Source organism: Passer montanus, unplaced genomic scaffold (genome assembly GCF_014805655.1).
Source record: "Passer montanus isolate IOZ18808 unplaced genomic scaffold, ASM1480565v1 scaffold1, whole genome shotgun sequence".
NCBI classification, from domain to species: domain Eukaryota; kingdom Metazoa; phylum Chordata; class Aves; order Passeriformes; family Passeridae; genus Passer; species Passer montanus.
This window is the reverse complement of record NW_024356504.1, coordinates 7485768-7499655: the sequence shown is the minus strand read 5'-3', so window position 1 is coordinate 7499655 and position 13888 is coordinate 7485768. Positions and strand designations below refer to the sequence as shown.

Sequence of the window (13888 nt, the reverse complement as noted above, 5' to 3'; positions counted from 1 at the left end):
TCAAGAGGGATACAAATCCACATGAGGTTCCCCAGCACAGCAAACTGCATTTGGGTCATTGGTTAGCTGAGAAGTCACATAGAGGCAAACAGCTTCATCTTGTCTACATGCTGGGGAAATACCATGTAATGTGTTTAATCCAGGCTCCATATGGGATAAATAGATAGGATGACACAGATCTGCTCAGCTTTTAGAAGTTGGGAAGACGTGCTGCAATAGGAGACTTGTGCTGGAATGACAGGAAAGGGTGACAACCTTTGCTAGGAAAGAATTGTCCCTTTATGGGGAATCCACTGAGTGATCCATCATCACTGTGATGCAGTAGCCTACAAACTCCCTTGGACTTCTGCCTGCTGGTCAGGCTGGCCTGTTGCATGGTAACAAGAGAAATGGTCCTGTCCTTTCTGCAGATAACCCACCTGCAGCCAGCAGCACTCAGCATGGCTCTCACAGTGGGCATAGAAGTGCTTGCCTACAGGTTGGCTCTTTCCCATAGCTGTGCCAGTCTCTTAGACTTTATTGGGGGCTGAAGCATGATCATTTTAGAGAATCTTTTGCAAAGCAGTGCATGATTGCCCTTTCTCTACTTGGGATTTGAATTTCAGAAAGAGAGGAGTGCTCTAGAGCTTTGTTAGAAGTCAGTATCTGTGCAACCTTCAGAAGCATGGGAGACTTTGTATCAGATTCACAAGTTTTAAGAAGTGAAAGAGAGAGGTAATTTACAGCTATCAGCATGCCCAGGGGCCTGGAAACAATTTATCTATCACTAGTAAACATATGAAAATGTGAGGTCTCCTGACTGGAGCCAAGGACAGCAACATTCTAGAAGTGTCCAAAGTCAAAAGCATTTCTGATGTGCTGAACTATCAGTGACTTCAAAGGTGATATCTTGCCTGTCACCATACCAGAAAACAAACCCTTCAGGGAGGTAACGTGCCCTGTCTCCAGCAGCAGCACAGTGTTTATGCACTTATGTGGGTCCTGTGTTACACGTTCTCTGTTGCCCTGTGTCCCTGCCCGCTGTGGCTTGCCTCAGCTGTGCAAACAGGAACTGCTGAGTCAGCAGGCTGATGAAACTCACACTGCTTTCACACTTCTCTGGGGAGACTGCCACAGCAAGGAGGTTGGCAGCAACTTATATCCTGGAGAAAAAAAAAAAGAAAAAAAAAAGCGTACTAGCGTACTTAAACTGTCTTGAAATTGCCTGAAACAATAATCTGATTTTTTTAAAAACTCTCAAACTGAAGGAGGCTGTGGGACCCAAGCACTGGTGGCAGATGAATGATCACACCTGGCATACACAAGCTCATAGCAAAGTGCTTGGAGTTCAGCAAGTGTCATTTTTCTGCTCTCTCTCTTGACCAGCTCAACCACATTTTACAAAGCCAAGATCCAACTGGCTGAAGAGACAGAATAAGGACATGGAGTTCAGCTCAGCTGTCTGGTAAGGATGGAGAGCAGCAGCCTGTTCTGATTACAGACTCATGCAGAGGTGAAACTGCTCCCTTGGAGCCGGTACAAGATAAGGGACTGTGAAAATTCAAATAACCCTCTCAGAAGAGTCAGGTCTCCTGAAGAGCACAAGTGCCAAAGAGGAAAGAGATTTGGGAGCGACTGCATCTCTGAGAGCAACATATCCATGGCACAGCAGAGAGTAGCTAAGGTCAGCTAAACGGATGGGAAGGGGAAAGTTAACTGCCAAATGATTTGAAAACTGGAAAGAGAATCAAACTGAAAAAGATGGAGACATTCCAGGAAGCTGTTCTACTAAGGACATAAATATGATGTTATCGACAAGCTCAAAGTGAACAAAAGCAGTTTTAGTAGCAAGAAGGTGGCAGTTAACTGCTGCAGGTACTATCAATATAAAAGCAACACCTTCCCACCCAGATGCCCCTGGTCTGCCTTCATTTAAAGGAGGTCTGCTTACTTCAGCACCATGATGTTTGCATGTCATTATTTTTTATACTTATTAGAGAAATTTAACAATAAGTATGTGATTCCTGTTTCTTGCTTTGCTTATCATGAGATTTGTTAGTTGAAGCTCCAGGCTGAAATATTCCTGTTCAAGGCAATGAGGCAGCAGAGATGCATGTGTGGGTTGCAAAGTATTATCTAGGGTCATCTCCCTGGGGCTGCTGATTCAACCCGTGTAGGAGAGAGGAGAGTTTAGTGTTAAGGTTGCAAGAGGGGGGGACTGCAGAGCTGTAAATGAGAAATCATTATACTATACATACTTACATGTGTACAGTGGATTTTCTGTGGCTGTGGCAGAACATTTACAACCTCCAAAGCTACTATTTTAGCAGGGGCTGACATTGAAAGGACAGTAGCAGTTAAGAAGAGGTAGTCTGCAGGTAGGTGAGAGCATTCTGCTAGTGGATGAATAGTGGTAACAGGGGATCTTAGTGGTATGCAAGAAAAATGTATCATAAAGGTGATCGAGGAAGAGAAAATAGAGGCTGGTACAGTCCAAGTATTCAAAGCAAAGCAAAGTAAAAAAAAAAAACAAAACAAACAAAAAAACCCCAAAAAACCCAGAAAAACATGCACTTATTTGATGCTTGGAGAACTCTGTTTGGAGAGTCAGAGTACAATGCCCGGAATCTGCAACTAAAGAAGGGAAGTTGTTAGCATTTATTTTTGCCTCCTGTCGCATCTTTTGAGACACAACTAGTTCATCAAGAGTCAAAGTGACAGAAAGGCAGAAGATTTGCTGTGCCTATAAAACAGGTCAAACCATCATAAATGAAAATTTTTGAATAAATAGTTTCAAACCTTTTTCTGAGGAAGTGGAAGGAAAGCACTGGTACCTAGCTGAGTATAAGGAGAGCTGGAGAAGCAGGCAGGCACACATTGACTCTGGCACACAGATGAGGGAATTTGGAGGCCAAGACTCAGATCTGCCTTGGGGAAGCTGAACAAAGATACTGTGGACGCTCACCAGTGATGTTTATTTTTAATGCTAAGATTCAACCACATGCTGCTCTAAGAGGATTGTTCTGGCAATTTCAGTGCCAATCAGAGGTTCTCAAATTAAGTTCCAGGCCCCGTTAGGCTGCAGCTTAACTCATCGTGAGCCGGGAGCTGCTGACTCCCCCCAGGGGCTGGGAGCTCCCACCGGAGATAAATCCACCTGCAGTGAACACTCCCTCTGTCAGCAGAGGTGGTGCCAAGCGATACATCTCTGGCCTTCGCTTGCAGGGTTAATGATCATCCAGGGAGGCAAAGATTACCATCCTTTAAACCGTAAGAGCAGAGCAGTGCTACAAGTGATCTATTACTTCAGACAAACTGTTTGCTTAGCACTGCAGCTCACCAAAACATTGTCCAGCAAACACTACGCAATGCTGGGAGTGTTGCTCAAGTGCCTCATTTTCCCTCTAGTGCTTCAAATGCCTGTCCTCTACAGGCATGACATGTTTTAGCATAATACGAATTATTTTACTAAACTCACAGTAAATTGTTTACAGCTGTTAGCAAAGCAGTCCTCTTGGCTTGGACAAGCAGCTGGAAAAGATGACTAACTTGTCGCAGTTGCCCCACCTATCCTTATTTATTTTTGAGAAGAGGCAGCGCTGCTGGTATTGCCACACGGCATTATTTGCACGCAGAGAGGCTTCTCGCTTACGTCCAACGTGGAGTAAACAAAGTCCGGCGGAGTCGGGCAGAGGCAGCAGTGCTTTGCTTTAGCCACCAGAGCGAGCTGCTGCTCCACCTTTGAGCAGAGCCGGGGCAGCTCCCGGAGCTGCTCCAGGAGGAGCGCTCCGCCAGCGGGTCCCGGAGCGCGGCTGCGGCCCGCACCGTGCGGCAAGGAGCGCCAGCCCGGGCTGGCTCCAGGGCTCAGGGCAAGGGACAGTTTTCCCAGACAGAGAGGACTGTGTTTAAATAAACACCCTCAAGTCGAAGGTGCCCCAGCATTAGTCATCGCTCCAAATGCGGAGTGGAAACCAACCTTCCAAGAGCAGAGTAGGCTGAATATGGAGATTATTCTAGAAACAGGTTGGATCCTTTCCAAGTAAGTCTCTCCACTTTGCTGCAGCAAGAGCTTCTACAGGTAGAGTCATGCATGACAGTCAGTTCAGATTTGTGCATCAAGTGCTTAAGTATGGAGTTTGAGATATTTCTGACGGTTATATCTAGTATTATCAGCGAGTGACCCTGCAAATATAAAAGCTACAGAGCAGATATTAAAACCAGCTTGAATGCCAAAGTTGGATACAGATTTACAGCTCAGCTAAAGCTTATTACACTGCTGTTGACTTCACTGGAATAGTATCTGTTGCTTACAAAGTCAGACAATCTTATTAATACATTAACATGTTTAATAAAGGATAAGACGGATCAAAACCTGGCCGACAGCAGTTCAATTTTACCACTAATGCAAGTGTTTCTTTTTGGCAATTATATGCTACTGAGCAGCAGCTCGGTATGGGGCCTTACGTTTTACTATCCCTGCTCTTTCCCAGTGGTTCCTGATTCCTGTCAGTGAACCTTTGAGAGGCTGGCCAGATTCTGATGGTTGTGGTGCTTTCAGATGTTCAGGGTAGCAAATAGTTTCCAGCTGACGTTCATCCTTGCTGATTTAATTCAATAAGGCGACCAGCAAATACAGCTAATGTTCCTATAAAACAAACTAGCATAAATATGCCAAGGAGGAGATGATCAAGCACCATTGCAACAAACTTCCATTCTTCTGCAGCCTGGGAAAGAAACAAAGGAGATGGTAAAATCTCTGCAGAGCCCTGTTTGTTACAGCATTCTTGTAATTTACTGTCTTGAACAAGGGGAAGGCTCTTCCCTAAGTGCCATTATTGCTATACAAAAATGCTCATTTTCTTCTCAAAAGAAGGTCAGTGGTTAAAAAAGCCTCAGGAACCTAGAAATACAAGTTTCAGTTGTATTTCAACACCAAACTAACCAGAAACCCTGGCAAACTAACCAGAAACCCTGGCAATTTGCTGGACAATTTAATTTTTAAAAGATGTTGAAAAGCTTAATTGTTAGGCCAATTCTTGCTTCTGAAAGAGAGTTTAAAATCTTGAAAGCAAAATGTTTATTTTGACCTAAATGACTTTTGTTTTTCCTTTGCTTTTTTGTTCTCATGGGGTATCTAGGCAATTCCTATGAATTTAACTCTAATCCCTGCTTTCCATACACTCCACTGTCTTGTAAAACCTTCTTGGTAGCTCTATTAGTCTTTTTTTCCAGTTGTGGGACACCATGAACCACTTGCCCTGTACCTTTTCACTGGATGCTTTTGGTGGGAACCCAGCACAGTAGGAGCATGCAGAGTGCAAGGCACCAAGTGCAGCAGATGATTTCCACTCTGGAACGCCACCTTAAGGAGTGACATGTGCTAGCCTAAAGCACCTTCTGCTTGTGCCTTGGTTCTCCCACAGGTAGAAGAGGTTGTTGTGATTTATCTAAGGACACTGACAATGACTACTGTTTTGAGGTGGTTCAGAAGAAAATGCAATGAAGTGATAGCCTTCAGAAGCTGCAACCTGTAGTTTATTTAGGGAATATGACTTTTGAAACCCCCTGGAAGTGATATCTCACTAGTGCCCAGATGACACAAACAGCTGGGCTCCACTTCCGAAGGGGGCATTTGCTGGTAACCTGAAGACCCCCTTGTAAGCCAAGGAGGAAGTGAAGCCCAGAGATGTTGAAGCCACGCCAGCCCTGCTGAAGACAACAATTTGTCTGCAGAGAGGCAAAGGAGTCACGGGGAACATGAGACTACAGCCAGAGCCATTTCACATGCTCCAGGAATTTGGTCACAGGAACAAACACTGTGGTGTAAATCCTGTCAGTGGCAAGGAAGCACCTCCTTTTCAAGAGAGTGGGTCAAATTTTTTTTTTCAGAGAGCTCCCCTGTCTTCAGACTAGCCTGCAGCTCAACAGGAGAAGTCTATGACCACCTAGGAAGGTGAAATATTGGGACTGAATTACCTCTGCTAAAGCTGTGTGACCTGTGAAAGCTGAAATAAAAGAGGGGTTAATTGTACTGAATGTGCTAGAAGGAGGCAGAGCTAGGTTTTCCTAGGGAACGCTGCCATGTGTGACTCTATATGCTTTTATCCTTCCTTTGGCTTGCAACGTGGAAAAAGTCAGTAATCAGAATAGCTCATAACATACTTCATTTGGAGGGACTACTTGTATTCAGGAATAAAACAAAACCTTATCAAAATTGGAAATATAATTTGTAAGTTACATTTAACACTTCTGAGATAACACTACTAGTCTTTTGGAGTTTGCCTTGCTTCCTGGGTTTTCAAAAGCAGTAGGATCTTATTACAGGGGCAAGATGTCTGAGTGAGAGACAGAAGAAATGTGTTTTGGAACTTGCTTACAGTTCTTGAAACTCGTTTCCTACTCACAGACACTCCATCTCCATGGCTTCACATATCACACCAGAAAACCTTAACACTGACACTTTTTCCTTTTCTGTTATTCTGGGAATCCAATATTCAATTAACACCTGTGACAATTATTTATTGCTCCTTGTTGACTCCATTAAGGGGAGAAGACTGTCCACTGCTGGAGCAAAACCAGGGCTTGGAGTGTTTTTGTAAGACAGGGATATTTTGCCAAAAAAGTAAGATGAAGCAAATTGAAAGCTAGAAATGAAAAATACACCCAAAAAAATGCCTTACATTACTGGCTTCTTGGTCCGATTTCATCGTTTCTGCAATGTATTTGATTCCTTCTATAGCGTTTTTCACATCTGGATTTTTGGTAAGTGGGGAGTAGAAGTTCACAGGCATAGAACCTGACTTCCCAGAAATGTCAGAAATGTCAATATCTTCTGCAAAAATATTTTTGTCTTGTTTGTCTCTTGATGGTCGTTTCATTGTAGAGAAAAACATGACGTTTGGGATTGTGTCAATAAAGATCTGAAAACAAAGGCAGAAGATGACAGTCGCTGGTGTGTGGGGCTGTGTTACAGCTGCAGCTGTGCTGAACAAAGACAACCTCTCCCCTCCCAGATCACTCCCCGTGCTGGGTCTGCTGCAGATTCCCTCTCTGTGTCACAGCCCACGCCTTATTACACCGGGGCTTTTGTCAGCCTCGTGTCCCGGGGCAGAGGGAGTCCCGGCAGGCCTGCAGCACGTTTTCTGACAGCCATCCCCCCTGCCCTACACCCAACATCCACACGTGGAGCAGGGGGTGATGCCACGGAGCAGATCCTCAGCTAGCACAGGCTGACAGAGCTTGATCCATCCCATCTAACTTGAAACATATTGCCTACAGATCTGACTTGAAGAATGGGCTACAAAGAAACTTTTGGCTACTTAGGTTTGATTTCGCTATTACGAATGTTTGCTATACAGGCATATAAGGTTTACAGTAAATTCCACGGGAGTGAAAGAGACTTACTGCCAGAGCAATGTTAAGCACATGCAGCATTTCCTGTTGAAATTTCCCTTCTGCAGGGGTTGTTTGTGCTGCAGAGGGAATCTGATATAAGCTGTAACCTTAAAAGCATTATTAGAAATACACAGAAAAACCTCCTTTCGTGTCATGGTTTAGTACAAACCCAGGCAGCCTTCAAAACGGCAAGGATTACTGAATAAATCAGATGATCTTTGGTACTGTCTCCCTGGCAAAGAACTTGTAATGACAGACAACCAATTTTTTCTATGTCTTATGATTAACATTTAGACTTCTGTGCAAGGATCTCCCAAGGGCTGCAGAGCAACTGTGTACTGGAAAAGTACATAGAAGATTTTTTTTAGCTTTTGCTAAACCGTTTTTTGCAAAACGGGATGCTGGTATTCCCAGTGGCCTTTGTGCTCTGCACTCATGCAGGCTGGTGGCTGGTCACTGGCAGGCAGCAGTGCCTTGCAGTCAGTGGAGAATTAGACCAGGATATGTAATTCGAGTCCAGATGGACATTTTCTTTTCCCATTCCTTACCTTTAGCTGTCCACATTTTGTCTCATCTGTTCCCTGGAAAACTCTACCCCAGTGGACAATTTTGTTACTTAAAGGAGCACTTCAGCAATCTTGCTGACTTTACGCACAGCTAAGTAGTAAACACTGGCTCTTGGGCTCTTTAACATGATGCATCTACCTCCCCAATTCTTTTTGACTTTTATTAGGAGACCTGCCAATAAAATACGGAGCATTTGGTGGAAAACAGCAAGCGTGCCGAGACACAGAGCTCACCTTCCTGACCCAGGGGGGCATGGTGTGCGTGCTGGGGGAGCGGTGGTGGGTGTTGATGACGATGACGGTGATGATGATCGAAGCGATGACGAACACCATGGTGAACAGCATGTACTTGCCAATCAGAGGCACTGCGCTGGAGGTGGAGGGAATCAGCTCCACGATGACCAGCAGGAACACAGTCAAAGACAGCAGGACGGAGATGCTCAGGGTCATTTTCTCACCTGTCATAAAAAAGCCCCCCAAAATCATTGCTGCTCCCATCATTCAGTACAGAGAGCATTTACTCGAGAAGCAGGGTGGGGGTGAGAGCTGTTCACACAAACACCTGTGTGCATTTGCTGTGCTATCATCTCTGCCAGCATCCAAAGCAGCAAGTAGGCTGGGCAAACCTGAGAGCCTAACAGCATCAGCTCCAGCAGTAAGGTGGGAATTACCAGGAATGACTGGGCTGAAGTCTGGGTGCTGAATATTTTTACTTGCTAGGAGCATTTTGTGGGCTCTGCATTTTGAACAGTGCAGTATATGCACCTTCTCAGTGCTTGCTCCACAGCTTCCTGAGGGTTTGCTTCCCTTACTCTCTGTCTCTGGGCTGAGAGAGCAGACTAAAATCACATCTGACATTGGGTCAGTTGCTATGTAAGATCTCCTCGCATGTGGAGGGTGTCAAAAATGAATTACAAAACATTATTCACACATTTTTTTTAATCCAGAAAGTTTTCCACTCAAAAAAATGCATCAAGTATTTAATAAGAAGGGGCTCACACTGCAATTAAGCAGTATGAAAATCTGACAAAAGGCGAAAAGAATGAAGCGGGGCTCACACTGCAATTAAGCAGTATGAAAATCTGACGAAAGGCAAGAGGAAATGGTTGCAGGGAGCATGAGTGGCTCAGCAGAGACAAAGAAGGCCAGAACAGGTCAGGATTGCTCTTGTGTCACACAAGGTGATGTGTGAGCAGGTAATGAGCTCTCTGCTCTGACACGATGCAGAAGGGCCTCTGTCACACCTGTGTGCTCATTTTACTGCAGGATGTACTAACACACTGACTACCTATGGGAAAACATAAAAATTATCTAGCTAAATCTTTACTTTGCAGAAGTTAACTGGATAGACAGTAAGCAATTTCTGTGGGAAAGCATCCCAATTTATTTATATCAACAGTTTCAGTTTTCAGCACTTATCCTTTCTTTGCAGAATATTTAAAGCCATTATTTTCAGTGGAAATGTCCACTGGCCCTCAAGTTGGCTGATAATTTCAAACACTGGTAATTTCTCTGGAACTTCTTAGAAGAGCAATTTCTATGGAAGCAGAATGAATAAATGTACATACCTGAATCTGTGGGTAGGTAAAAAACTAACCCAGTCAAAAAGGAGAAGAGCAGGCAGGGGATGATGACGTTCACAATGAAGTAGAGAGGCAGGCGTTGCATGAGGAAGTGGTAGGTGATGTCCAGGTAAGGGGTGTCAGGGCAGCAAGCGTAGTAAACCCAGTGCTTCCAGCCACGGTAATCCTTCATCACCCACTCCCCACTCTCCATAAAGTTACTCAGGTCTGGACGATCACTCTCCTGGCAGCAAAACATCCCAACAAATTCTTAATACCAGGTATTCTGAACCAAATCAAAACTTAGCAGGTTTGGCTCAGGAACAGGATTCCAAATAACTCATGCACTTTGTGGGGGTTTTTTGTGAGCAAACAGCTCTCATCTATGTTATTTTTCCTTAGAATATCAGCTTCTACACAGCATTCAACTGAACATTTTACAGAAACAGTCAGGGATAGTAGACTGAAAAAATACTACAGAGAGACATAGCTGAGGGGACAGGGAAGGAGTCTTAGGCAATGGAAAGTCATGAGCAGAGAAAATGTACCCCTCAAAAAAACCCTAAGCTTGAGAAAACAGAAGCAGAACAGGCAGCACCATAAAAAGTCGTGCAAAGCTGCCAGAGGACAGACAGGATACTTTTAGGGCATGGGGATAATATGTAAGCAGAATTTAGGAGCCAAACCAGAAAATCTTGTGCTAGATCTAAAAATGAGAATTTTCTATTTTGCCAGTAGGGTCTGCTTGTTTTTTCCAGTCAAAACTAGGTCATATTCCATTCTAAATCTGAGATTTCTCTTAAAAACATGTACAGGTCTTTGCTGATTTTCTCAATTACAAACTCCTTGCTTACTGGGTTAATAACAACCATTGTGCCATCGTATGTCCAAGTTCCCAACTTCATACTGCAGTTCTGCTGGTCAAATGGGAAGTGTGTGACTATAATTTCACAGTAACTCTTAAAAATAGCGGGTGGTGTCCAGGTGATACGCCCTGTGTGCTCCAGAAGGACTTTGGTGTATTTTACAATGGCAAAATCACCGTCTGCACTGCAGAAGGAAGAAGGATATTAAAAGCAATATGGGCAGCATAATCAACAGAGTCACAAAAGGATTGCTCTGGCTGAGGGTCAAATGACGCCCCAGTGCCTGCTCCTGGAGAAGCTTACCCTGAGGAATTGTACCCACTGGAACAGAGCTCATGGGAAAACTGTCCCACCAGAGCGGTGCCACAAGGCAGAGCTCCTCTCCCCTCCCTCCCTGCCTCCCTTGGCAGCTGGCACCCCTTACTTGTTGTAAAGGACAAGGTCTGGCCGCCAGATATCATCTGAGGGGATGCGGATTTTTTTTACGCCGCCGTAGTCATCTGGATTCCATCTGAGGTTGACGTCTGTCCATTGCTAAAGAGGGAAGATTTTAGCCCCTGAGAGCCTCTCCCAGCACTGGGGTTAGAGTACTTCCCAGAAAGAGCTCCTCCCTTGCTTTGGGGCATGCAGGTAAGCATAAACATATGGGAGTGGGACCCCCAGCTCATTTTCTACATTAACTTATATTTTGATTTAAGAAGCTTATTAAAAAAACCCCAAAAGCCCCAAAAGAAAATAATACAAAGATACCAGAAGCCTACTGTTTGAAATACAACCCCAAATGCTTTTCTTAAAACTCTTAGTATCTAGAGCACGTTATTCTTTAGATCTCAGTAAGAAATACTCTGCTATCTGACCCACCTCTCCATGTTGCCCCTGAAGGTAAGAGAGTGTAGTTAATTCCTGACTGTGTTGAGTGCATTTATTTGAATTAGATCAAATGGTTAAGAATATTTAAAGTTACCTGTTTCAGGCGTACATTGGTTGTCACAATCTGATTTACTTCATCCTTAAAAAGAAAGAAAGTTTTAAAAAAAAAAAATCAGTAGGATTAAAGGATAAAAATTGTTTCCTTAGAACAACACCACCATTTGGCACTATCACGTGAGCCAGAGGCTCAACACCACCCGTGTCCATACTGTACCACGCTAATGAGCTGGATGAGCTGCAGCCCCACGGTGACAACGACGGCGTCCCGATGGTCCTCCACGGGCCGCACCACCTTGTTGTAGTTACTGAACAAGTGCTCCACCAGGCGAGTCTCGTCCTCATAGCCCAGGGCCAGCCCAGCTGCAGAACAGACAGAAAGGGCAACAACAGTCAGAAGGGGCAGGGAGCAGGCTACAGCACCATCAGTCTGAGGCTGGCATGGAGGAAATGCTGCCAGGCAAGCTGCTGTTGCAGGGATAGCACCAAGTCCCCCCTGTGACCATGGCCTCCAACCAGGAGATGAACAAATGCAAAATAGGCAGGATCATGAACACCATTAGGAGTCTTCCAGCCTGAAAATGTGTTAACATGCAGTATTTATGGGCAGTTAAACATAGAAAATGCCCAGTCTCGGATTTCTAATGTTGCGTTTTCCACCTTCAACTCCACAGACCTTCCTGGGACACTGACGTTAAAGATAAGGACCAAGCACACCAGTCAGGGAGAAAGCATCCCGATCCCCTCTCCTTGCATCTGCTATCTAGGAGGAACAAGAGCTCCTCTCTACAAAGGGAGTTGCTCGGGTTGTGCAGTGGTGAGAGAAGGAAACCACTCACTGTGTGGGGTAGGTCCATGGACAGCTCTGCCCACAGGCTGCCCAGCATGACTTGGCCATGCTGTGCCAAGGAGCCTTGAAAGAAAAATGTCACAAGAGAAAATGGCAGGGAGCAACCTTGTTCCAGTGGAGCCTTCACAGTGCCTGTGCATGGCACTGCACTGCCAAGAAGCAAGGGCACAGGAAAACAGATGGGCCCTGCTTCCAGAGAGCTGTGGCAGAGGAAGCAGGCACACGAGGACCTCAGATTGTAGCTGCTTCACTGTTACAAGGGAGGAAAGCAAGTGGGAGGGGTGCTTGGGGATGTTTTTTGTATGTCTCCCCTCTTAAAGGTAGTGAGAGGGAACAGAACAGTTGAGCCTCACTGCAAGAATTTTTGGCAGATTGCACCCTTGTTTCCCCCTCTCTGTTGAATCCTGGGCCACAGAAGTCAACAAGAATTTTACTGCTGACTCCAGCCTAAGCTAGGATTTCTGCTGGTTTCCTAACTGACTTTTCATCAACTTCTTTTACAGAGCTGAGATTGCCAAGGATTCTGCCTTGGCCCTGTCCTGCCATGAGATTATATGAAAATGCTTGGATGCCAATCAGAAAAGCTGTCTGTTGCAGACACACTGTTTGCTTCCTCTGCCAGGAGGCTGAGCGAGGGTAGGTAGGAGGCATCTTTCAATTTTTAAGTTATGATTACAGCATCAGGTAACTGAAGCTCTATGCTTTATTAACACAACTAAAATTCTTTCACATTTGCTCCCTTCTGGTGTAGCTTGGTAGCAATTTAATATACTGCCTGAATTTTCTGAAAAGCTTTTAGGATCACAAAATATTTATTCTTTTAAGGGACAGTTTAAAAAGAATTAGCTCAGTACAACACATGCAGCTGCCAATCAATTCTACCTCCTTGTCAGTCACCCCACAACTGAATGAAACTTCTTGTAATGATTTTTCACATTCCAAGTCATGCTTACTAGATCCTTTCACATATTTTGAAATACATCTAGCACTGAGGCAAACGGGAGCACGAAAAAAATATTGCAGGGAGAAAAACAATTAAACACAAACTTCTCCGCTCAAAATATCTGGTGCCTGAGATTACAATTATCTGAGCTGCTATCAATGAACTCAAAAGCTTTCTTTTAAATGATGAGGTGTGCTCATAAAACCTTACCAGTAGGACAGGCGCTCCTGGAACACGCGCTTGCTCGTGCTGATGTGTATGCAAAGCCCTGGTCCCACATGCTCTGGAAGGAGACACCCCCCCTTCAAGGCAATGGCTGGAACACCTTACCTGTGGAGATGAGGAGGAGGAGGACACAATGGGCCTTCATCATCCTCTTGCCACAGTCAGACAGATGGAGGCACGCACAAAGCACCTCTGAGGTCTCTTCAGAGGGGGCTGTGCTGCCTCACCAGGGTACTGCCAAAATACACCCACCAGGGTATTGGCTTACAGCACCTGTTCTGGGAATGACAGAACAGCTGAGGGCCACTGCACCACCGGGCTGGAAACGGGAGAACAGTGTGCTTCACCCACCAAATATCTTCTTCAGTTTACAGAAGGTCATTTTTTTTCTAAGTATCAATGTGATCTATGATTTACTAAACAAATGCACACCCAAATAAACTAAGAAAGAATTATCTGTAAGTAACTGAACATCTTGGTGAGATCTCAGAAACTTTTTGTGAAGAGAGCAACTTGCCAGGTTTAAGGTTTTGTTTCTCTGAGAAAAAACAGAGTAGTCACTTATTTCTGATACA

General features: G+C 44.7%; 1 protein-coding gene across 1 annotated transcript; it reads right to left on the bottom strand.

Moving 5' to 3' along the window:
• Positions 1 to 2935: 2935 nt before the first annotated feature.
• Positions 2936 to 13461, bottom strand: CHRNA1 (cholinergic receptor nicotinic alpha 1 subunit). Its single transcript, XM_039722653.1, has 9 exons — positions 13419 to 13461; positions 11513 to 11658; positions 11333 to 11377; positions 10793 to 10902; positions 10357 to 10552; positions 9509 to 9746; positions 8175 to 8398; positions 6660 to 6899; positions 2936 to 4703 (listed from the first exon to the last, which is right to left on the bottom strand). Exons 1-9 carry the CDS (start codon positions 13459 to 13461, stop codon positions 4572 to 4574), a joined length of 1374 nt encoding a protein of 457 aa, XP_039578587.1. The 3' UTR covers positions 2936 to 4571.
• Between the last annotated feature and the right edge of the window lie 427 nt (positions 13462 to 13888).

Bases quoted from the DNA above. Each gene is read 5' to 3' on its own strand.
- CHRNA1 (XM_039722653.1), bottom strand. From the start codon at position 13,461: ATGATGAAGGCCCATTGTGTCCTCCTCCTCCTCATCTCCACAG. The intron at 11,659-13,418 runs GTAAGGTGTTCC...TCTGTTCTGCAG, and splicing joins CCTCCTCCTCATCTCCACAG to CTGGGCTGGCCCTGGGCTAT. The intron at 8,399-9,508 runs GTATGTACATTT...TTTTTATGACAG, and splicing joins TTACCTACCCACAGATTCAG to GTGAGAAAATGACCCTGAGC.